We start from the raw sequence: 24,527 nt of genomic DNA, 5'->3' as shown, positions 1-24,527 counted from the left end.
CAGGGCTCTTTACTAAGTCATGTCCTTCTTGTTTTTCTTTCTTCCCTCCCTTCCTCTCTCTCTCTGGCCCTTCCTTTTATTCTTAAGCTCCTTTGAGTTGGGTTTTTTGTTTTGTTTTGTTTTGTTTTGTTTTGTTTTGTTTTGTTTTGTTTTTTGTTATTTGCAGCCGAGAGAGTTCTGATTAATACGCATAATACAAATTCAGGAAATAGTGCCAAAGATAGGAGGTTATGATTCCCGTGTAACACATCACCCAGGTCCAGCCTGCCTCCTCCCCAGTCCAGCAGACCCTGACCCATATCCCGGCCATGAGAGGTCCCTGCCATGGGCACTTCTCTAGGTCCCAGACACCCCAGGCCCCAGCCTGGGCTTGGGGGAGGACCCCACCTCTGGGAAACCCACCTGCGGAAAGAACAGCACAGACGCAGAGGAATTCTGAAATAGGCTTCTGGGTTTTATTCGGAACAATACTGGTGGCGGCTGCCACAGGGTTCCTCTGTGCCCAGGCCATCTGGGCCAGCAGGGACCAGCGCCATCAGCAACTAGGAGGGAGGTTCATTCACACCATAGAAACTGTACAGCGACTGGGAGTGCAGTAGTCACAGCAGCAGAGCCAGGCTGAGGGCTTCCCAGAGGAGGTGGCTTCTGCCTCCTCCTCCGGCCCCAGCTCAACCCGGCTCCACCAGAAACACTGATTATTGCACAAAGACAAAGAGAGTATGTGTAGCGGCTTCTAAGACCCCAAGCCCTTACACAATGCAGCAAAGGGGACCCTGGAAACGAGGCTCCGGGGAAAGGACCTGAAGGGAAGACAGCAGACAGACTGGCACTGTGCGTACTGCGCCTTCTGGGGTGCTGCCTGGTGCAGGGGGGCGGGCGACGGAAGAGGCTTTGGCTGGGGTGGACCACACCCCTGGCTGGTCGTGGGTCCACCTGTGCAGACACCAAGGTGCCTGCCAGCCCCCACTCTGCAGAGCCCTGCAAACAGACAGCGTGGGGAGCTCCACACCAGCGTCCCCACTCGCCCCAGGGCCGGGCCTGTGGGGATGAGGGCAAGTTTGTGCTTTTGTGACGGACAGGCCGTAGGATCAGGAAGGGCCAAGGGGCCATCACCCAACCCTCCCCATTGCAGCTTGTCCTGGCCAATCACAGCTTCTGTGCCCCAGGCCTGGGAGCAGCACTGGGCCTCCAGGAACCAGACCCGTCTCCCATGACTCCCCAGGCGAAGCTCCTCTCCTCTACGCTCAGCTAGTCCCACCCTTGGACACGTCTGCTCTCTCATCACTCCCCTGGTGTGTGCACACTGCTCTGGGCCACTGTGCCTATCAAACAGGGTGACGCCTGTGCCCAGAAAGAAGCTGCTGACCAGTGTCCATGCCGTCCCCCTGAGCCCAAGCCAAGTCACCCACTTACCCCAGACGGGAGCCCACTGCCCCTCCTCCAGGCTCCAGCACACAGGTCCCTCCAGGAACATGCTGACTAATGTGTGTGCGGCTCCCTCTAACTTCCACTGCTGGGACTGCCCCCCGGGGTGGGGGGGGGGGGCAGAGGGTGCGCAGAGCCAGACAGGCCTACCTGCCCCTCGCCTGCGCCATAGCGAACCCATCAGCACAGCAAGGGAGGCGGCCCCAGGTCCGCTGCAGCAGCTTCGGACTTGTGCCTGGGCTCCCCCTCCAGGGATGGGCTGCCCAGGGGCAGGACAAGACCAAGAGGGAGAGCCCGGAGAACCCCTCACCCTGGAGGCTGCCGTCCTGTACCCTCACCGAGGCCTGCCATCCACACTTTGGGGTGAGGAGCAAGAGCTCCGGAGGTACAGGGGCAAATCCAGGTCTGACTGCCTTGCTGGCCCAGCTCCACGGCACCAACAGAGGCCTCGGCCGGGCTCTGCCCCCGGGGGGTGCCCAGCCTCTTGGCTGCCAGGGCCCTGAGGGATTCTGAGTTGGCCGCTCTGCCTCCCCAGGCCTCAGTCTCCTCACCTGTAAAGTGGGCCTGCCCGGACCCCGCCACCCCTACCAGCTACTAAGGGAAGGGCTTTGCAGGCCACTAAGCTTATGTCACTCATTACCTCCTTCCTTTGCTACAGTGTCCCGGCCCCAAGGGTCCCTGTGCCAGCCTGGGAGACACCCAGAGCCTGTCCAAGCAGCGACCCCCACAAGCACCACCTGCCAGCCCGGCCTGAAGCACGTTCTTTGAGGTCAGGGTTTGGGAACACGGACAGGCGCCCTGGGCAGGGCCCAGCCAAACCATCTGAGACCTCGGAGGGAAAAGGCCTGGTTATTGCTAAGTGCAGCGTGTCCCACCCCCGACAGCCACCACCTTGCCAGTCCTCTTTACACGGACCTGTCTACTCACTTTTAAGAGCTTAGCCCTGACCTAAGCAGTATGTCTGTGAAGTCAAGGGCTCAGTTACTGCCGCCTTCCTAAGGAATACTGAAATAAGTGCACAACTATTCAAAGGAAAATGCCGTCTGCAAACCGCGTGAGCAGCACTGCTGTACGAAACCCGCTCTGCAGCTTTGGGAAGGTGGGAAAATGAGACGGGTGTGTGTGGGGGCGGGGGGCTGGCTCCAGGTGACAGGGTGTGAAGGGGGGTGTCCCAGGGCCCAGGAGGTGCCCACGCCCGCTCCCACCGGGAGGGGAAAGGCCACGGCCAGCACAGGCCTGGGGCAGGTTCACCTTGCCAGCGTCTCAGGGGCTGTCCTGTCTCCTGCTGCCTCCGCTCCTGCCCTCGGCCTCCCGGGCAAGGCCCTAGCAGACCCCCCACCCCGGGAAGTGCCCAGGAGGCAGGGGCCTCACCCGGGTCAGAGCCCCCTGCCAGCCTCGGAGTTGCTCGCCACCCCCACCCCAGCCCTAAGAAAATACAACTACCACCCCTGATGGTTCTCAAGAAACACATCTAACTGGTTGACTAAGAGTCTGTGGACTCTGGGTGCCTACAAGGCTGTTGACACAACTAGACAGTCAGGAACGACAAGACAGACACCTCACTACATGGGGGGCGGGGGGAGGGGGCGGGATCTTAGCAGCATTTCTTCTTTAAAGGAAAAAACCGCACCCTGAATGACATCGCTTTTTCTGAGCCTGTCTCCTGGGCTGTGGGACGCTCGGGGGCCTGAGAGCCCTCTCCAAGCTACTCCCAACCCAGGGGAGACACCAAAAAGTAGGGGTGCTGGTGCCCCAGCAGGACCATCTGCCCAGGGCGGGTCCGGCCTGGGTCCTAAGCATCAGGCAAAAAAGCTCTGCCTGGGCCCCAGCCCGCACTTTAGCACTTTCCGGAGGTCATATGCTCTCAGTAAAAAAAATAAATATAGATATATGTCTGTCTCTCTCTATATGTGCATATATATATATACAGGTGTCTGCGTGGGGAGGACCGCGGCCAGCCGGTCTGGGCTTTGTCTGGGCCTCAGCCGCCCAGGCCCGCTCCATGGCGCCGGGTGGCCGGGCGCCGGGCCGCGGAGTCCAGGCTGTGGCCCAGTATTGCTGTCTGCCCCTGGCTCCTGAGGTAACGAGGTGAGACGGGAGGGCTCTGGGCCCGGCGGCCCTCATCTCTTCCTCTTGCTGGCGGCGTCTGCGGGCTGCCGCGCTCCGGGGGGCTGGGCCGGGCCCCGCGGGCCTTTGCTGTGATCCGCGGCCCAGGAGGGGCTCCGGGCCAGGCCGAGGGGCGCGGCGGCCGGGGGGCGGCCGGGGCCGGCGGCCAGGCTGCTGGTGCTGCTGAACCTCCGGGCGGGCGGGAGCCCCGAGGGCGCGGGCGGCGGGCAGAAGAGGGAGGTGAGCGAGAGGCTGCTGAGCGTCTCCGAGTGCTCGCTGCCCCCGCCGCCCCCGCCCGCGCCCCGGCCAGCGCCCTCCTCGTCCGAGGGGTCCATGGAGTCGTGGTGGGTGCAGCCCGGGCTGGTGGAGCCCCCGCTGCTGTGGCTGCGCTGGTGCGCCCGCAGCCCCCTCCGGCTGAACAGGCCCCGGCCCCGCAGGCTCAGGCGGCGGGTGGCGGGGGACAGGGTGGCCCGGGGGCCCGGGGCGGGGGCGGGCGGCCCCAGGGCGCGCCGGGGGCTGTCGCTCAGGGTCAGGCTGTCCTCCAGCGTGGTCTGCAGGCTGCCCGCTGAGCTGCTGCGGCTGGCCTCCAGGGACGTGTCGCTCCCGGTGGCCTGCGGGAGACCCGGGGGATGGGGACATGGGGACCGGCCGGTGTGCCCCCACCCCGCTCCTCCTGCAGCCTGCCCACCGAGGGACAGGCAGGCACAGCCCTCCCCACACACCCCGCACCCCTGCTGCTCCCCTCCCCGCCACTGCCCCTGAGCGTGGCCCTCCTACAGTCACTGAGCGGCCTCCCACCGGCTCTCCCCACCCTGCTCTCTGGCCCCACAGGCAGCCGGAAGTGGCCTGCTCAAACCCAGTCAGACCCTGGCCTGAGGGTTCTGCCCACCCCTCCGCACCAAGCTTCCCACTACCCACCACCGCCCACCTCTGCTCACAGGCTGCCTGGAAAGCCCATCCCAGATACCCCTGCGCTCCCACCTCAGGGCCCTCCCAGCCCCTCCACCTGACTCCCAGCGCCCCTGCTCCCGCCATAGACCCCTCTCCTGTGCAATGTTCTCCCCAGTGTGTGTGGCTACCAAACAGACTATATACTCTTTACCCACTGATCTTGGCATTCCGTCTCTCCTCCCCTGTCTCTCCTCCCGTATGCACCTCCGAACTCATACATTAAACACAATGTAAGCCCCCAGGGCAGGGACTCTGCATTCTGTAGCCTCTTCAGCCTCGAGCCCAGCACGCAGTGAGGCACACAGTTGGGGTTGACCGCTGCTGCGTGAACAAATGCCTGGAGGAGCCCTGGACCCAGCCCTGCCTCCACCACACTGTGCCATCTGGGCAGCTCCTGCCTCTCCCTGAGCCCTGAGCCCTGAGCCCGGGTCTGCCACCCACAGAACGGGGTCTCGGGGCTGCAGGGCCCTCTGCCTGCCCGGGTGTGGCCCTGCCAATCCAATACAGGTGGCCCCCAGACCAAACCTCCCATCACCCACCTGCCCCTCCACCACTAGCAGGAACTCAGATGCCCCCCAGGAGGGGGCTTCCGGAGCCAGGGGGGTGCCTTACCTGCCGGAGGAGGGTGCAGTTGACACTCGGTGACCGCAGGGATGCCCAGGAGCCCTGAAGGGCGATCTTGGGGAGGGCCCCGGCCCCGGCGCCCTTCTCCTGCCCCTTCTGGCTGGAGGACACGGCGGGGTGGAAGAACTCGGCTGGCATGGGCAGGAGCGGGCTGGAGGCCTCTGGGGAGAAGGGGCTCGAAGGTGCCTCTGGGGAGGGAGGAGAGGGAGCTGGGGAGCAGGCTCAGGCTGGCGGGCCCCTGGGGGTGGGCTGTGAGACTATGGGCACATCTCCCTCTCTCAGCCTCGGTATCCCCACTGTGAGAGCAAGAGAGAACAGCGAGCCTGGGCGTGTGATTCCTGGGAGGACAGGCACCAGGCAAAGGCACAGCTTCTGGAGCCAAGTGGACTCGGCGCCAAGACCCCTGGGTTTCTGCCTCTGTGAAAGGGGGACCAGCTGCTCCCGTGAGGGGTGGAGAGGAGGTTGTCAGATCAGAGGTTCCCAGCCCAGGCCCAGGAGCACAGCAGACATTATGACACCCCGTGGCGTGTCAGGCCCTGGGGCCCGTCTAGGACATCAGGCAAGTGGGCACTGCACTGCGTGGGCTGAGCACACAGATGCTGCTGGGTCTGCCTAGAGGCTGGAGAGGGGCCAGGACGGGGGCGGGGGGGGGGGGCATGTGGGCGGGGCCGGCCAGTGGCCTCTGTCCACAGCCCCCTCCGTCAGGGCCTCCTAGGGAGGGGGTTGGACGAACGAACTGGGGGACATGTAACCAAGGTGGCTGGACAGCATCCCCAGGTGCAGGGACTTCTGTTCTATGTCATCTCATTATTGAAGGAAAACGCATACGAATGGTTCACTAAAGGGGGATGAGATGGCTCTCGGGTGCTGTGCCCTGACTGGTGGTTTGGGAAGTCTGGGGTGGTAGCACCTAAGCCACCGTGCCCAGCCCCGACGCCGCTGGTTTAGGATGAGTCCCCGGGAAGGTCGCTCCACCCCCAGCTCCTGGGAGGTGTTCGGTGCCAGGCCTCCCGGGAGAGCACCGAGTGAGCTCAGGGTCTTGGGGGCCCCTCCTCTGCTGGGCGGGTCTCTCTGTCCCCCTCCTCAGCCCGTGCTGTGAGCCCAGGTTCCTGTGACCTCCAAGAGGACTCGAGGTGACAGTGGGCCCTGGTGACGGACAGGCCAGCTCAGTCCTCGGTCCTGGTGCCCACCGCTAAGCCTGGAGCCCAAAGCACAAACGCGGGATGCCAGGGGCAGGGCCAACGGGGAAATGTCAGGACATTTTACAAAAGGGCCACCTCTGCCTGGGCCTCAACCAGGAACCGAACCCACAACCTTCTGGCCTATGGGATGACACTCCAACCAACTGAGCCACCTGGTCGGGGCGTTGATATCATTTTTATCTCCTCTCGAAGTAGTAGTTGGCTCTTGATCTTTTATCATTGTTATATCAGACCTGAGGTTCCTATCTTTTATCGTCCGTTATTTATCTAGTTCTTTCTCCACTCAATGTAATAGTCTGGGGGAGGGGGGAAATACTGAGGGAAACACTCAACCAGCTGCCTCTGAGGCGGCCACCCGAGAGCAGGGCTGCGGGCAGCTGGGGGGGCGCCTACCCCTCACCTTGGCTGCCCTCCTGTTTCAGCCAGGACTGGACGGGGTTGAAGGCGATCGCCTCCATCTCGCACAGGAGGTTCTCCGGACCCGAGGAGACGGCCGTGTTGGACAAGGGGAAGAAGCATTCGCCCAGGTCCCCCACGCGAATGGGCTCGGCCGAGTCTGGCTCACCCTGCGGGAAACGGGCGGGAAACGGGAGGCAGACGGGTTAGGACGGTGGAGGAGGAGCGGGGGCCACGCCCACCACGCTGCCTCATGCCTCTGACCCACATGCTCTGCTGGGGCCGCTCTCTCCGCCTGGGATGGCCTTCTCCTCGCCCTGTCCACCTGGCCGACATTCGTCATTTTCCAAAACCCAGGTGGGAGGGCCCCACCTCCAGGAAGCCTCCCTGATGTCCCGGGCAGGTCACAGTCACTCCCCTCTGGACACTGAGGTTCGTGAGGACAGCGGAGGGTCCTCTCACTTGGATACAGTATCCAAGGCAACAAGGAGCAGCCAAGGCCACTGGAAGCTGTGCTTGGGGTCCTGGCTGAACTTGTTGCTGTGTGACTCCAGGTAAATCTCTCCACCTCTCTGTGCCCCACTGCCCGCATCTGACCAACAAGAGCCAAGGGCCTGGTCCACAGCAGGCGCTGCTCAAAGGGGGCACGGGGAAGAAGCAGTGTCCTGGCTGAGGCGGCGGAGGCCAGCCTGCAAGGACAGACTCGCTGTCCAGGAGCCCACAGGGCCGCTCACCTTGCTGTCTTTGGGGCGAAGCGGGCAGGCTGTGGGGTCCTCCAGACTCAGGTCATCGCCCAGCAGGATGGACGAGGACTTGTCTGAGTTCAGGGAGAAGGCTTCTGTCTCGGCCAGCTGTACCTGCAGGGAGAGGGGGCGGCCTCGGGTCACCCATGGGGCGGGGACTGGCAGGGCTGGTCCCCGAGAAGGACCCAGGATGGTGGCCAGAGAGCTTCCGAGATCTGTTGAGCACGGATGGCATGCCCACCTGGGGAGGGGGCCCAGCCTAGGCGGGGCGGGGGTGGGGGTGGGGAGACACAACGGCGTCACAGCCAGTGAAGAGCCAAGCCCGGGCTGGGCCAAGGGCAGGGGGGAAGTGCCGGGAGCCGGGAGCTCCAAAGCTGGTCCCCTTGCTGGTCCACAGACCAAGTGTCCCTGGAGGCTGGCCATTGTGAGTCAGGGCAGTGTCTGCCCAGCGCTGGGCTCCCCGCCCCCCCACCCAGGCCAGCCCCCGCCCCAGGCCAGCCCCCGCAGGCGCCGGCTCACCTCCTGCTTCTCATGGCAGCTCCTGCAGCCGGCCGGGGACGAGTAGTGGTGGAAGACGGACCCGGACAGGTTGTCGATGATGGTCAGCTCCCCCTCCAAGGAGTCCTTGATGATTAAAGAGACGCTGTCCAGCCACAGGTTCTCCTAGGCGGACAGGACGGGTGGGGACAGGTGGGATTATCACTGGTGGGGCCTGCGGGGTGGGCGGGGCACCGCTGCCCTGGGTCCTCTGCACCTGTGGCCTGGGCCCGACCCCTGGTCACAGGGTCACTCGGAGCTGAGCAGGGGGTCCCCAGAAGACAGAAGTCTCTGCCCAAGGCCCCCTGGGCGGCGTCCCTGGCAGCCCCAAGATGCCGCCCGCGGCGACCCCAGCCCCTGCCCACCTGGGCTGGAGAGTAGCAATGCGGGCACAGGTGGCCTTCGGCGTCGCCCCCTCCGCCTGGCCCCCCCGGGCCTCCGACGGGCAGCCGCGGGCCGGGCCCCAGGCCCTGCGCCATCTCGAGCTCCAGCTCGGCGTCCATCTCGGCGTCCTCCTGCGCCTCTTTGTTGCTGTCATCCAGGTGCTTCATGAGCACGGCCACCACCACGTTGATGAGCACGAACTGGGCCGTGAGCACGAAGCTGACGAAGTACAGCGGCGACACGAACTGCAGGCTGCTCAGGCAGCTGCGCTCGTCGTGGGTGCAGTCCCGCAGCGTGTCCTGCGGGCGGGCGGGCGGGCGGCAGTGAGGACCAGGGTCTCGACGCAGGCCTCACCTCCATCTTCCAGAAGCCCACCCCGTCTACCCCAGGCCGGAGCCAGAGGGCCTCCGTGGGGTGATGGGCGGGGCAGCAAATGCCAGGGCCCTGGCATCAGGAGGAGCAGAGACCGCAGCCCCTGCCCCGGGCTCTGGCCCGGGGGACAGTCATGTCCCCTCACACCTGAGCCCTGATCTGAGCTTGTGGGGGTGGACAGAGAGCCCCTCTGGCCTCACCTGCACGTCGTCGCTGTGCTTCTGGGCCCCAGGCAGGGCCCCCTGCTGCTCCGGGCCCTGCCCCCCCCTCCCATGTACAATGGGCGCTGGGCAGGCCGAGGGTGGGAGGTCTGACCGTCGGGATGTCACCGGCACCCTTGCTCTCGAGCCCAGCCTGAGTTCTCCCTGCCCAGCCGGCCCACAAGTACCTTCATGATCCCGTTCCAGTTGTCGCCAGTGGAGACCTGGAAGAGCGTGAGGAAGGCCATGCCGAAGTTCTCGAAGGTGGCGTGCCGGCTCATGCCCTCGCATGGGTTCTCGTCGTTGCAGACTGAAAGGAAAGGCGGTCAGCCGGCCCGCTGCGGAGCCCGCCGGCCTCCTCCCAGAACTCCCACGACAACCCTCGGAGGTGCGTGCGGACTGTGCCCTGCCCCCAGATGGAGAGACTGGGGCTCAGGGAGGTGGCACACAAGCTGGGGCTCAGGCTCAGGTGAGCCTGGCTCCTGCCCCAACTCCAGTATCAGTTCCAGAGGGAGAGAATGGGGTGGGCGCAGGCCGGCCTCCAGGGGAGCCCTGCTTTCTGGAGCTGGCCCGGGGTTGCCCTGGCTGTCCTGCTTGTAGGGGTGGCCCTGGCCCAGGATGGGCACTGGCTGGTGGGCTCAGAGGAGGCATCTCTAGAGGTCAGACAGCGTGGGGGCTCAAAGTGGGCATCCACGGCGTAGGCCTGGGGTGTGCACGTGGACCCAGGCTAGCACCTCTCAAAAGCTCCTACTCACACGGGAAGGGGTGCGGGTGGCGGAGGGCCTCCCACCCATCCCCCCAGGGCCTACTGTTGGGGCATCTCCCCAATACAAAGACCCTGATGTGCCGGCCGGCGTGGCTCAGTGGTTGAGTGTCAACCTATAAACCAGGAGGTCATGGTTCGATTCCTGGTCAGGGCACATGCTCAGGTTGTGGGCTCAGCCCCCAGTATGGGACGTGCAGGAAGCAGCCGATCACTGATTCTCTCTCATCACTGATGTTTCTATCTCTCCCTCACCCTCTCCCTTCCTCTATGAAGTCAATAAAAATATATTTTTTTAAAAGACCCTGATGTGACAGTCTCAGGGGGCTCTCAGGCCTCCCCCCAAAGGCCCTTCTCCAGACCCGGCCCCCCCCCCCACCCCGGGCCTGCTTCACTCACCCAGCTTCCCGAAGAGCTCCACGCCCAGGGCGGCGTAGATGAAGAAGAGCAGCATGAAGAGGAGGCCCAGGTTGCCCACCTGTGGAGACAGCAGGTGGGTTGGACTGGGCCTAGGTGGGGGCGGGGGAGGTGAGGGGAGGCTGCAAGGCCAGGGCAGGGTTGGGGTGGGGGCCAGCAGGCTCCAGTTAAAGGGCCAGCCTGAGGGTCAGGGCAGCTGAAACATTTCACAGGGTCTGTGTCCATGGCTGCCACCCCCGCATGACCTCCTGGGGGGCAGGCTGCCCAGCACAGGGCACAGATAATGGTAATATGCTTGTGAAGCCTTTACTGTCAGCAGCCTGGATCCAAGCATTTCATATTCATTAGTTCACTTATACACACGCTGATCCGTAAACTCTCCTTTCCCCCCATTCTTCAGATTGAGAAAGAAACATACTGGGCATGAAATCCTGGCCCAGAGTCACATCGCTAATACTAGAGTAGGTCTGAGATCCAAAGCCAGCCCACTGGCCCCAGGGCCCATGAACACAATCGCTACGCCATATACCTGTGTGTGGTTAGTGCCATCCCCTGGGTGAATGCAGAGGGGAAGGGAAGGGTGACTCAGCAATAACGCCTCCTCCTCCATGAAGTCTGCCTAGATTTCCTCCAGGCAGACCGGGATGCAGTCTGACAGTGTGAGTGTAACTAGTGTGTCCCTGCCACTGTCTCTGCCGCTCTGGGAAGCTCTTGAGAGCAGGAACATGACTAGATTAAGTCACATGTGCTTCCTCAGACCAGCACGGAGCCCAGCCATGGAGAGGAGTGGACATGGGAATCATGCAGAACTGTGGGCCCCAGAAGCGTCCTGCATGCCCAGCCACCCCTGTCCCACGGCTCCTGTGGGAGGAACACGTCCCAGATTCCAAACCTGTTTCCAATCTATCTGTACGCCAGAGACCACTTCTTACTACGGATAAGAAAAGGCTCAAACACATTCTTGCCCTGGAAGTGAAATATCTCCTGGAGCCCTCAGAAGGCCGGCGTGAATAAGTCCGAAGACGCTTGCATTAATTGCTGAAAAGTAAACCACGTTAATCACAGCCTCCTAATGCCTTTTTGCACCAGAGGAGGGTTCCCTTCCGAGCTGCTCTACAATCACCTCAACAGTGTCTGACTAATTAAATGATGCTCATTCATTAATGAAATGAGCACATACTGAGCACCTATGAGGCAACGTGTGAGGCCCTGGCAGCGAGGAGATGGTGCGGGAGTGGCCGGGGCCCTGGGCTCAGCTCCCCGCCTCCGCAGGCCCCAGTCAGGAGCATGTGTGAGCCAGCGTCCACCTCGCCCTTCCTATCAGTCCTTCCCTCCTCCCTCAGCATCTTCCAGAGCTTGTACGGCTGCAGCCACCTCCTCCCCACCTCCCTGCCTCCAGCCTCTCCCTCCAGTCCATCTTCCTCGGAGTTGCCAGAGCAACCTTCTAAAAGGGTGAGGCCATGCCTGCCCAGCGTGGCTCAGTGGTTGAGTGTCGAGCCATGAACCAGGAGGTCACTGTTCGAGGAGGTCACGGTTCGATTCCCGGTCAGGGCATATGCCCGGGTTGCAGGCTCGATCCCCAGTGTGGGGCCTGTAGAAGGCAGCCGATGGATGATTCTCTCTCATCATTGATGTTTCTCTCTCTCTCCCTCTCTCCCTCCTCTCTGAAAGCCATAAAAAATATATTTAAAAAAAATAAATAAATAAAAGGGTGAGGCTTCCCTTGTCTAGAACCTCCTGTGGTGCCCACTGCCTGCAGGACAGAGCCCGAGTTTGCAGGCCTGGCACCAAAAGCCTGACCCAGCCCTGCAGGCCCCTCCCAGCCTGACCTCCCCGCTGACTCCAGCCACAGGAGACAGACCCCACTTGCATATTCAGTCCCCGCGGCAGGAAAGACCCTCTCTCCGTTTTTGGCTGGTAACTGCTCCCTCCCCACCCCTCAAAGCCCAGGTCCCCAGTCAGCTCCCCCGAGGAGCCTTCCCTGATGCCCCTTCCCTCTGCGTAGGGGGAAAGGGGCTAAAGTTTCATTTTTATAGCACTTTACAGAGAACAAGGAACGGTCCAGGGTCAGCTAATAGATGTTGACAGGGAAGCCTGCGGCCATGCCCTGTGCTAGTTTGGCACTTGAGTCTCTTAAAGTTGCTGATATAATCATAATTACTATTGAGCCAGGGACCACCTGGGCATCTTCATGTGTCCTCTGCCAACTCAGGGTTGGTCTGGGGAACCACCCAAGGATACCCAGGGGTCAGAACAAAGAGGTTGGGGGGGAGGGAAGAAAGCCAGTATAGCTGGGGACACACACCACCCAACCCCATTCCTAGCAGACCCTCACACAGCATTTCCTATGACCCCGGTCTCATTCCTTTCCTATAGGCAAGGAAGCCAAGGCAGAAGAAGGTGAGTCACATGCCCAGGGTCTCACAGGGGACGAAGTTTTGATCCCAGGCAGGGTGATCAGAGGCTGGGCTCCACCCACTTCCTGCCCGCAGACCCTGCAGGCCCAGCACTCACCCCGTCTTCCATGTGGCAAATCTTTCGAAGAGACTTAGTGTTAGGAAAAGCCACATCTCTTTGCGTGAATGCCCCTGCTTTCGATCAGACCTGGTGAGAGTCAAGGCGCTTTCCCTTTGCAACTGGGCTGCTGGGAAGCTCACACCAAACTGGAGAACAGAACTCGCTAACATTCGTAGCCCAGGTCCCCGCGAGAACTAGCTGTGCTTTCGCCTCCCCTGAGCTGTTCATCTTTTATCCTCATGTACAGTGTGCTGTATCTGTGCCTTTTATCTTAAGATGCCGAAGTTCCTTAAGACAGGATGAGTTATAACGAATAAACCAGTATGCGTGAGACGCACCTCAGAGCAGAGGCCACCCTGGGGGGGCGGGAGAAGGGGAGCCTCAAGTAGTCAGGACAGCAGGGGAGGGAGAGACTGGAATCTTAGACTTCCCAGGAGGATGGAAGATGACCCCTCTGTGGCCCTGACCCTATCTCCCTCCCACTGACCAATGGGATAATTTCCTAGGATCTGTTCCCACATCAGGGTCTCAGGCTGTCCCATCCTAGAATCTCAAAACAGAACCTCTCTGTCCACATCACCACCTCCTTCTGCCAAGCCACCCTACAAGGTCAAGTTCAAAGTCCTCTGACACCTTCCCTGATTTCCGTTCTGTGTCAGGGTCCCTCCTTCTCCCCAGCACAGTGCAGGCCCCTGGCCACACTGCCCTGCACATCTGTCTCCCCTACCAGCCCGCTGACCCCTGAGGGCAGAATGTGGGTCCCCAGGGGCCAGCCCAGGGCCCGATAAGGAGCGGGGTTGGCGCGTACTTGGTGACATCAGCAAGAAAGAGGCAAGACTCCTGCTCCCTCTCCCACAGTCTCAGCTCAAACTGCTTCTCTGGGGACAAGGTTCTGTGCTGGCTCTGGGCGGATTTTGGGAGAAGGGAAGTCGGGGCTCGCCCCCCAGGGCCCAGCATGGCACCCACAACAGGCAGGAGGGGCCGCCGGGGGGAGGCAGCTCTTACCTGGGGCAGAGCTTGCACCACCGTGTCCAGCAGGGCCCGCATGCCCGTGGCCATCTTCAGCAGCTTCAGCACTGTGGGGAGACCCAGCGGCCACTCAGCCAGGCCCGTGGGTGGGGCGCGTGCACGTGTGCGAGTGCCACAGAACATGGGTGCAGTTACAGGGTGAGTGGGGTGTGCACAAAAACTTGTGGCACAAGGTGCAGACATCGGTGTAAAAAAAGACCAAAAGACAGAGGGCACACCCAGTGGGAACCAAGGGATAGAAAGTATTTGAGTGAAAAAAAAGCGCAAGAGTGACCCCTAATTCACCGATGAGGAAAAATGACCACCCAGTGAGTGCCCAGACTCTTCCTGTGGCTGCAGAGGGCTCCGGCGTTACCCCGAGCTCTGCCAGCCATCCCCACCTCGGGACCTGGAGGCCTCAGCAGGTGCAGGGGGAGGGGAAGAGGCACCCGGGGGAACAGGGAGGCAGGGGGTCTTTGAAAGAAGTGTGGGAGCGCCTCGGGGTGGCGGGAGGTCTGGGAGAAGAAAGGGGATTTTAAGAAGCGTTGAGGCCCCCGTGTCCCAGCTGGTGCTGGAGAAATGCAAGGAGAAATGCCGGTGAGGAATTTCAACCTGAGCCTGGGCCGCATGGGTCATGGTGTGATGAGGGGGGTGCCGTGTGCTGTACAGAACGGCCTGTGGACGTGGGCACCCGAGTGTATGTTGGGTGTGAGCTCTTCCTGGCTTCTGCTCTCCCTGCTCAGCAGGAAGCCCATCGTGCCCAGTCCCCTCCCCCATTGTGCCTAGTCCCCTCCCCCATCATGCCCAGTCCCCTCCCCCATTGTGCCCATGCTCCCCTCCATTATGCCTATGCTCCCTCCCCCATCGTGCCCAGTCCCCTCCCCCATCATGCCCACTTTCCCCTCCCCCGCCGGCCCCCCGCCCTCACCCCGGGCGATGCGCAGAACCCGCATGATGCGGATGATGGTGGGGTTGATGGGCAGTGCCGCGTTGATCTCGATCTCCTCCAGCGTGATGCCCATTACCGACAGCAGCACGATGGCCAGGTCCAGCTGGTTCCACCTGCTCAGGGGACACAGCATGGCAGGAGTGGGAAGCAAAGTGAGAACCACCTAGTTTAGACACACCTCTGTTCGGAGGAGGTCCCAGCTCTCCCCCCTCCTGCTGTGGCTGGCAGGGATGTGTGGCCACCCTTCCAACTAGCCCTCCAGACCCCACCGGGTCCAGCTCCCTCTCTGCCCTTAGACAGCCTCCAAATCCTCAAGCAAGAGGCTAACCGGGCTAAATAAATATCTTCGGCCTCCTGCAGAGGAGAAGAAATGGACTCTGACTTCTGGCTGTAAATCCTGAGCCCCTGTTCCCTCTGTGTGGCCCAGGGCTAGTCTAGCAAGCCCTCTGAACCTTATGTTCCCTCTGAGAAAGAAGGAGGTGTGCCCTGCTCTGCCCGTAGGGTGTGGAGGACCCATGGGAGCTGCGATGAGGAGACTTGGCAGAATGCCCTGCACCCACCAGGTAGTACCATAAACTTCCTGTTCAGGGCTGCAGGCAGCACCCAGGGGCCCTGGTCATCAGTGTCCAGACACTGATTAGTGTCTAGCTGCCCCAGGCTTCCCCAGGGATCAGGCCTGCTTCCCCATCCTGCAGCCCCGTCAATGCTGCTATGGCCTGGCCCAGCCACTCACCGGTCCTTGAAGAAGCGCCTCAGACCAAATGCCACCAGCTTCAGCACAGCCTCCAGCACAAAGACAGTGGTGAAAAAGTAGTTGCAGTACTTGAGGGCTATCTCCAGGGACTATGGGGTAGGGGAAGGGCAAAGAGAAGCATGATCCAGGCCCCAGGACCTACCCCATCCCCATCTTCCTCTAGTCAGAAAGTCTCTGCCTTTTAAGGGGAGAATTTAACCCATTTACCTTTAGTGCAATGACTTATGTGTCTACTTTTATTCCTTCCATCTTAATAATGTGCACTATTTCTCTCACTACCATTTCCTTTTCCTTATTTCTGCTGGTTTGGTCCAGGAACCCCTCTTTGGAAGCAGTGTTGGTTAATAGTTAGGGGTCATGTGTAAGAACCAGACTGCCTAGATTTGAATCCTGGCTCAGCACTTACTCCTTGTTCACTATGACTTTGGGCAAGTCACTTGACCTCTGGGAGTTAGTTTTTCAATCTGTAAACGGGGGGTGACAACAGTCCCTTACCTCAGAAAGTTGCTGTGAAAATTAAATGAGCTAATAGCCCTGTGCCACACACGGTTATATATTTAAATACTTGGTAAATGTGAGCTATTATTATTCCATTTCTTCATGTTAATTTAGAAGTTCCTTTCTGCCAATGGTTGCCTTCCTTTCCCTCGCATGCATAACATTCCTCTCCTATCATTTAAAATAACATACTAACCCTTCACCTGGAGGCTCTGCTCCCCTCTTCTTCCCCCATCTATCTACACTAATAAAAGAGAAAAATGGTAATTGGCGTACGGCGATACCGTTTTCATTGGCTAATCAGGGCTATATGCAAATTAACTGCCAACTAAGATTGGCAGTTAACTGCCAACAAGATGGCGGCTAATTTGCATATGTAGGCACAATGCAGGGAGGCGAAAGGGAAAGCAGGAAGAAGCCCCCTGCCACTGACAGTGATCGGAAACCCAGGGGGGAGGTAAGAGCTGGGGGGCAGGGCAAAGGCGGCCCTGGGGCCGCCTTTGCCCTGCCCCCCAGCCATGATCGGAGAATCAGGTGCCTTTGCCGCCCTGGCCAGTGATAGCAGGAAGTAGGGGTGGAGCCAGCGATGGGAGCTGGGCACGGTCGAAGCTGGCAGTCCCAGGAGCTAGGGGTCCCTTGCCTGGGCCTAAAGCGAAGCCCACGATCGCAGCGCCCCCTGCTGCCACTGCAGGTCTTCGCTGCCCGGGCCGGAAGCCTAGGCCAGAGGCATTAGGCCTGGGCAGGGGCGGAGCCTGCAACCGCGGGGAGCTGGGGGTCCCCTGCCCAGGCCTGACACCTCTGCCGGAGGCCTCAGGCCTGGTCAAGGGGCCGATCCGGTGATTGGTGATCGGAGGGTGATGAGGGTTAACTCCTCTGGCTGAGGCATCAGGCCTGGGTGGGGGGCGGAGCCAGGGATCGGGGGGATATGATGGTCCCCTTGCCCAGGCCTGAAGCCTGGGTCAGAGGCGTCAGGCTTGGGCGGGGGGTGGAGCAAGCGATCAGAGGGAGATGGGGGTCCCCTGCCCAGGCATGATTCCTGGGCCAGAGGCCTCAGGCCCGGGCGGGGGCCAGAGCCAGTGATCGGGGGGAGATGGGGGTCCCCTGTCCAAGCCTGACACCTCTGGCGGAGGCGTCAGGCCTGGGCAAGGGGCCGATCAGGCGATCGGAGGGTGACGGGGGTCAACGCCTGAGGGCTCCCAGTATGTGAGAGGGGGCAGGCTGGGCTGAGGGACACTCTCCCCCGACACACACACCCAGTGCACGAATTTCGTGCACCGGGCCCCTAGTATATATATAAAAGGCTAATATGCAAAACGTCCCCTCTGGAGTTCGACCGGGAGTTTGATCACTCGCTTGCCATGATGTGCACTGACCACCAGTTGGTGGCACAGAATGAAGGAAGGCCCTGGCCGGCAGCCAGCAACCAGGTAAGGGAGGCTCTGGCCAGCAGCCGGAAGGCCCCGATCAGCCCTGATCGCAGGCCTAGGGACCCTACCCGTGCACAAATTTTGTGCACTGGGCCTCTAGTCTCTGATAAGAAGTTTTTGGGATGCACTTGCCCCTACAAGCCCCTCACATGCCTCTCATAGACACTGCCTGCAACTAGCTAGGAACTGGTCACCCTCTCCCACCTCTGTGTTTGCCCCCAACAGTCCTGCTACCTGAAATGCCCCTCCCCCAGGCTCCATATGCCCAGGCAGCAGTGGGGGCCACCTGGCAGTCCTTGAATACAGATCAAAGTCCTGGCTTCACTGCTCTCTGGCTGGCTAATTGGGGCAACATATTTTCTCTCTCTGAGCCTCAGTTTGTTCGTCTACAAAATCTGGAGAAGGTCCCCTCCCCCACCTTAAGGTTGCTGTGAGGATGAGAGAGTTAAAATCGGTGCATGCCTTGCAAAAAGTCATATGAAACACACCCTGGCTACTGTTACCTGTATTCAAGGTGGGGCCCAAATGTCACCTTCCCGCCCACCAGAAATCGGAGACCTTTCCCTCTGGCCCCTCTTTCAGTCACATGTTCTACCAGGCCGTGAGCTTCCTGGGCATAGCACCCAGCATGGGCCACTCAGATCCTGCCCACCCTGTCCCAGGGGAAGGGTCCTGCTGAGGGCCTGCTCCCCATGAAACCTCGGCCCCGGGGGGCAGGGCTGGGGCTCACCATCGGCTGGTTGTAGTGTTCCAGGGACATGGTGACCACATTGAGGCAGATGACGAAGGTGATGAAGATGTCCAGGTAGTGGCTGGTGCACATGGAGTGGATGAGCAGCCGGGTGGGACAGTAGGTGGCATAGTAGGGCAGCCGCTGGGCCTCTGCCAGGGGTGCACAGGGGTGTGGCACAGGCCACAGAGGGTGGCCAAGGCGGGCACAGAACATGTGGAGGGAGAGGCAGAGGGGAGAGAGGAAGCAGGCCCTGGGAGTCAGACTGAGGTCCCCTCCACCCAGCCCCGGGGCCACAAGGGAAACGGGTAAGATGTGGGGGTAGGTGGCAGAGAGAGCAGGACACTGATTCTCTCCATCCGCCCCGAAAGTGCCCATGGCAGGGGCTCTGGTCTGCTGGGGGGAGAGCAGGGGTCCCACAGCTCAGGGTCGGGCATCAGGCTCTGCCTTTGCCCTCTGTCTGGACGGAGACACCTGGTCAGCATTGGTGTCACCATCAGGCTCCAGGTGGACACCGACAGGGCTCAGGTCACCTGGACAGGCAGACACTGGGCCAGGGGCGGGGCCAGGGGCACAGGGCCGGACCCTCCGTCCCTTCCATCTCCGAAGGCCCATAGGCTGGTGTGGGACTCAGGCCTCAGCCCCCGCCCCCGGGAGGATCAGTGGCAGTGGGCCGAGGGGGCCCGGGTGGGTGTCCCCGCCCTTAGAAGTCACCCACTCACTGCGGCGCTTCTTTTCCAGGCGCCGCAGCCGCTTCTCCTCGCGCCGCCGCGCCTCCTCGGCCTCCTGGTGCTGCCGGCACTTGTGGAAGTTCTCCACCACGACGCCCACGAACATGTTGAGCACGAAGAAGCTGACGATGAGCAGGAAGGAGATGAAGTAGAGCAGCATCCAGGGGTTGTGGTTGGGCACGGGCTGCAGGGAGCCAGATGGGCTGAGCAGGCGGACCGGGCGCCACAGGGCCGGCTGGGGGGGGAGGGGGCCCTACCACGCTGAGCCGCAGTGCAGTTCAGATACTAACAGAGCCTGCCTCCCGGGGCCGTGAGGTTTGAAGGAGGGTGCAGGGGAGTGCCCGCCCTGGCCTGGCACAAGTAAGGTGCTCAGCAAAGACTGCCCCTCCCCGTCCCTGCTCCAGCTGCTGCCTCCTGGACACATATCCAGCCGTCTCCTTCCTTTCACCCACCCACCGTCCACCCACTTATTCATCTGTCCACCCACCATCCACCCACCCATCCATCCACCTACCCATCCACCACCCACCCATCCATCCATCCATCCATCCACCCATCCATCCACCCATCCATTCATCCACCCATCCATCCATCCACCCATCCACCACCCACCCATCCATCCACCCATCTATTCATCCAACCATCTATCCACTTATTCATCTATTCATCCATCTATCCACCCACCCATCCATCCATCCATCCACCCACCCATCCACCCATCCATCCATCCACCCACCCACCACCCACCCATCCATCCACCCATCCACCACCCACCCATCCATCCACCCATCCACCACCCATCCATCCATCCACCCACCCATCCACCCATCCATCCATCCACCCACCCACCACCCACCCATCCATCCACCCATCCACCACCCACCCATCCATCCACCCATCCACCACCCATCCATCCATCCACCCACCCACCACCCACCCATCCATCCACCTACCCATCCACCACCCACCCATCCATCCATCCATCCATCCACCCACCCATCCATCCATCCGCCCATCCATCCACCCACCCATCCATCCATCCGCCCATCCATCCACCCATCCACCACCCACCCATCCATCCATCCGCCCATCCATCCACCCATCTATTCATCCAACCATCCATCCACTTATTCATCTATTCATCCACCTATCCACCCACCCATCCATCCACCTACCCATCTACCACCCACCCATCCATCCACCCATCCACCACCCACCCATCCATCCATCCGCCCATCCATCCACCCATCTATTCATCCAACCATCCATCCACTTATTCATCTATTCATCCACCTATCCACCCACCCATCCATCCCCCACCCTTCATTTATTCATCCATCCATCTATTCATCCACCCATCCATCCACCCATCCATCCATCCATCCATCCATCCATCCATCCACCTATTCATCCCTCCATCCACTCACCCTTCATTTATTCATCCATCCATCTAGCCATCTACCCACTTATTCTTCTGTTTAACCATCATCCATCCATCTAACAATCCATCCACCCACTTATTCATTCTTCCAGAAATAAGATAGCCAGCAGGGGGGAAACATATTCCTTGTGGAGTCCGTGTGTGTGTGTGTGTGTGTGTGGTTGGGGTGGTGGACAGACGAAAAAGTACAGGAAGATGCCCCCAAGTGTTCTCATTCCCTACTCCGCCCCAGAAGGGACCCCTACTCTTGGGGGATCTTGAGAGCAAGAGCTCAAGCTTCCGATCAGGCCCAACCTCCTCCCTGATCCCTTCCACCCTCCTCATTCTCAAATCCATCCCCACCCAGCAGCCCACAAGAAGCTCCCACAAGCAAACCCAATGCTGTCACTCCCTTGCTCTAACACCTTCACTGGCTCCCACTGCCCTCAGCTAAATGCCAGCCCTTGCCATGCTGGGACCACACTGTCCTGCTTGCCTCCTCCACACCTCCTGCCATTCTCCTCCCACTTTCCATTCGGGAACCTCTTCTCACGACTCCCTGAATGTGTCACTCTCTTGGGTCAGGCCTGCACCTACTGTCTCCCGTCAGCTGGCTCAGCCCCTCTCCACCCACAAGGCCCTGCACCCCTCCAGGCCGGAACCAGCTTGGAGGGCCTGCCCCTACAGTAGGGGCTTGGTTGAAGCAAATGGAACAATGACTTTCACTCCCCAAAGGATGGCTCTACTGGTGGAGGATTCAGGCCCGGATGGCGAGGGGTGGGCCGCACTGACAGTGGGAGACACTGGGGCGTGGGTCTTGCTGACACAGTTTCAGGCCACTGGGCCCCAAAACCACCGCATCCCTTCCCTGCTGCCCTGTGACCCGGCCCAGCCACGCCCACCTGCTGGTCCACAGCGACAGCATCCAGTCCATTGTACATGATGTTCACCCAGCCATCCTTGGAGGCCAGGACAAAGAGGGACATCAGGGCCTGGAAGACACGGGGAGGGCGGGGACAGAGGTGATGGGTTCACAAAGCGTCCGGAGCAGCAGAGACTGCCCGGCCGTCGCACACCTACCCTGGACACTCCTCTCCCCGGGCCCGCCTCCCCCCCTGCTCCACCCTGTGCTTCCACCACACCGTTCATTCGCTGTATCCCAGAGCCCTGGGCCGGGAAATGAGGTTCTGGGATGGGTCTCCTGCCGGCACTGGCCCCTCCTTCCTGTCTATACAGGCTGCAGACCCGTCCTCTCCCTTCCAGCTGGGCGTGATGCCAAGGGCTGCCCGGAAAGGGTTCCGGCACAGGGGCGGGCGGGCAGGGGACGCAGAGGAAGCCTTCCTGGCCGGGGAGGCACATGAAGCTCACAGGCCAGGGGACAAATGCCCCTGGAAGCCCTTGGGTCACAGAGGCCTAAGGTGCAGAGAGCCTGCGACGGAACCACAGACCTGCGATCACTGTCCCCATTACAGGGAGGACACGGAGCAGAGTCACGGGGGCTTGCCTGAGGGCACACCGCTGGGAACGAGCCTGGAAAGGGGTCAGGGCTCTGGGCCACCCGCTCGCCCCCTTTGGCTCTGCGTGCTGAGAGCACCATGCTCAGGGCCTGGCATTGAGCATGCTCAGAATGGAAGGGCTGGATGCCCCATGGGGGCTGCGGCCGGGGCCTGGTGCTGGGGTCAGGGGTCAGGGGTCAGGAGCAAGCTCATTGAAAGCCCCCACTGGCTTGCCCTCAGCTTAGTGGAACATCTTTTTAAAAACATCTGTTTTTCCAACACTGAGTTGATAATAAATTAAAAGGCACCGCTTCCGGGGAATCTGGAGGAGTTGGGGGAGCGACTGCGCCCCAGTTCCTAACCCCCTTCCCCGGCCACTCACTGCCCCTTTGTGGCCACGTGGCCCATCTCCCGGGGGGCATGGGGAGTGGGATCTCTGGTCATGTGGGGTGAGACTCCAGTGGGAACCCACTGGAGGGCCCCAGCTGAGGGGCAGGGCATGGGCCCTGGGCCACTTGGACCTGGATCCTGCCCCTTCCCTGTGTGACTGGGGAAGGCACTCCCTGTCTGCTCATACCCAGCACCGGGTGGGCCTTCAAGAAATAGGAGCATTTGGGAGTCTTTGTAGGCAGCCGGCTGGAGGCTCTCCTCTGGGTACCTCCCAGATGGCCAGGCCTGGGAGGCCCCCAGGAGAGGAGACAACGGCGAGGCCGGAAGTGGGCAGGGGCCTGCCTGTGAGTGGGGAGAGCAGAATAGAAGGGCGAGGAAACACACCCTGGGCCAGGGGCTGGGTGCACTTTCATCTCTCCACAGCCTGCCTGGTGGGTTGTAACATTCCCATTTTACAGACAAGGGAGCTGAGGCTCAGAGAGGCCACCCCTACAGTAAGTGGCAGAGCCGGGATTCACACCCACGTCTGGCTGACTTTCAAACTCCTGTCTGGGTCCCTTGGGTGGGGGTGGGAGCCAGGAACCAGTGTCCGCTGAGGCGCCTATGCAGCGCCAGGCACTTGGGGACACTGCACTCAGAATCTCTCATCCTCTAATCCTGTTAAGGTGGTGCTACTCCTACCCATTTTACAGAAGAGGAAACAGGCTTGGGAAGGAGAAGTCCCAGGGTCAGTCCTGGGAGGGCATTGCAATCCTGGAGGCTGGGCTATAATCAATCACAAGCTGCTGGCACTGAAGAACTGTCGCTCCCCCCACTGGGGCGGTAGGTGAGGTGCGGGTAGGTGGGCGGAGCTCACCTGGCCCAGGTTGTCGAAGTTGTACTTGTGATGGACCCAGCGGTAGTTGGCGGCCATGCAGTCAGAACGGTTGGTGATGTTGCGGGTGTCCACACCCAGACAGTGGTAGAACTTGCCCTTGAAGAGCTGCGGGGAGGGACACGGGGTGAGCGACTGTCCTGGCAACGCTCCCGGGGGTGGGCGCCAATCAGAAGAGGGACAGCTCCTCAGCAGACACCTCCTCTGTGCACAGCCCGGGCCAAGCACTCAACACCATCGCCCACGTCCCCCCAGGAAGTGGCACTGCTCTCATCCCATCTCACAGATGAGGAACTGAAGCCCGGGGCGGCAGGTAATTTTCTCAAAGTCGCTTGAGCTTTAGGAAGTGGCAGAGTCAAGGTTCACACCCTGGTTTGTCTGATTCCTGGGCTTTGCACAGATCCGAGATCAGACCCCAGTATCCGTGCTGGAGATGGGGCAGGGACCCCATGGGAGGAGATGCCTGCATATCCCCAGGGGAGGGAGGGGAGAGAGAGAGAGAGAGAGAGAGAGAGAGAGAGAGAGAGAGAGAGAGAGAGAGACCCTCTCTCTCACCAGGGACCCAAGCCTCCTCCATGTCTACTGCCTGGAAGGGACAGGCCACTGTCCACTCGCAGCCCCTCCTGCCTAGTGGCTCCACTGTGGCTCTCAGCAACCCCAAAGGATACCTGTGCCCGGGGCTCCTCACCAGCTACAGCCCAAATGCAGGACCAGGTGAGGAGCCTTGGGGCCTCGGGGCTCAGACGCCCAGAAACAGCAAGGGTCTCAGTAGCGGCTCAGACCCCAGAGGACCCAGGTCACGCTGGCCATCCCCGTCTCACACTTTATGACCCAACCCACCCCAGCCCTGAGGCCCGTCTTACTCCTGGGCTGGGCTCCACACCAAAATCCGAGCCAGCTCAAGGCCCTGCCTGTGTCAGACCTTCCATGGCCCCAATCCTGGAGACGCCAAGCCCCAGCTCCCTAACTGCCATCCCAAGTCCTTCCCCCTCTGACCCCCCACCACCGGCTCATCCTTCTCTGCCAGTCAGAGCTCCGGCTCACCTCCACATGTGCCCATCCCCCCCTGAATCACCTGCCCGCCCCCCCCCCTCCCCCGCAACCTGTCCAAATCACCTCTCCTTCAAGGCCCGGTGCAAAGGGCACCTCCTGCAGGGTGCTTCCCCCATTGTCCCAGCCCAGCCCCCTGCTCCTGTAGCTTGGACCCCTGTGATCCAATTTACCCAGCCTGCCTTGCACACAACCTTTCTGGCCAGGTCTGTCTCCCTCCTGGACTGGGAACTCGCTGCTGACAGGGACGTGCCTGCTCCACCAGGGCCACCTGAGCCCCCAGGTTCGGAGGAGCTGAGTGGGAGTGAGGAGCCTCTATTCCCACCTTAGAGCCGACCCCACTGCCTGCCCAGCCGGCACCCCTCACCTGTACCCCCAAGATGCCGAAGATGATGAAGAAGGCACAGCAGATGAGGACAATGTTGCCGATGGGCTTAAGGGAGGAGATGAGAGTCTCTACCACCAGCTTCAGGCCCGGGGCCCGGCTGATGACCCTGCAGGCAGGGAGGGACCAAGGGCACTGTTGGGCCTCAGCCAGGCGGGAGGCAGCCCAGTCCTCCCAG

The 24,527-nt window shown here is 61.1% G+C and overlaps 1 protein-coding gene across 1 annotated transcript in view; it reads right to left on the bottom strand.

Moving 5' to 3' along the window:
• Positions 1-433: 433 nt before the first annotated feature.
• Positions 434-24,527, bottom strand: part of CACNA1I (calcium voltage-gated channel subunit alpha1 I) — a 102,701-nt gene continuing 78,607 nt past the window's right edge. Inside the window, exons 22-37 of the mRNA XM_081082896.1 lie at positions 24,332-24,458; positions 22,897-23,022; positions 21,057-21,146; positions 18,726-18,918; positions 18,004-18,155; positions 15,328-15,437; positions 14,574-14,707; positions 13,643-13,713; positions 10,103-10,181; positions 9,129-9,250; positions 8,350-8,667; positions 7,967-8,110; positions 7,439-7,561; positions 6,709-6,874; positions 5,095-5,294; positions 434-4,142 (exon numbers count right to left, since the gene is read on the bottom strand). Coding sequence (XP_080939022.1) covers positions 3,546-4,142; positions 5,095-5,294; positions 6,709-6,874; positions 7,439-7,561; positions 7,967-8,110; positions 8,350-8,667; positions 9,129-9,250; positions 10,103-10,181; positions 13,643-13,713; positions 14,574-14,707; positions 15,328-15,437; positions 18,004-18,155; positions 18,726-18,918; positions 21,057-21,146; positions 22,897-23,022; positions 24,332-24,458 — 2,752 coding nt within the window. The 3' untranslated portion in view covers positions 434-3,545. The remainder of the gene's footprint in view (positions 4,143-5,094; positions 5,295-6,708; positions 6,875-7,438; positions 7,562-7,966; positions 8,111-8,349; positions 8,668-9,128; positions 9,251-10,102; positions 10,182-13,642; positions 13,714-14,573; positions 14,708-15,327; positions 15,438-18,003; positions 18,156-18,725; positions 18,919-21,056; positions 21,147-22,896; positions 23,023-24,331; positions 24,459-24,527) is intronic.

Source organism: Myotis nattereri (genome assembly GCF_964212035.1).
Source record: "Myotis nattereri genome assembly, chromosome: 2".
In the NCBI taxonomy this organism is placed as follows: Eukaryota; Metazoa; Chordata; class Mammalia; order Chiroptera; family Vespertilionidae; genus Myotis; species Myotis nattereri.
Note: the sequence above shows the minus strand (reverse complement) of the source record. Positions and strands in the feature narration are given on the sequence as shown.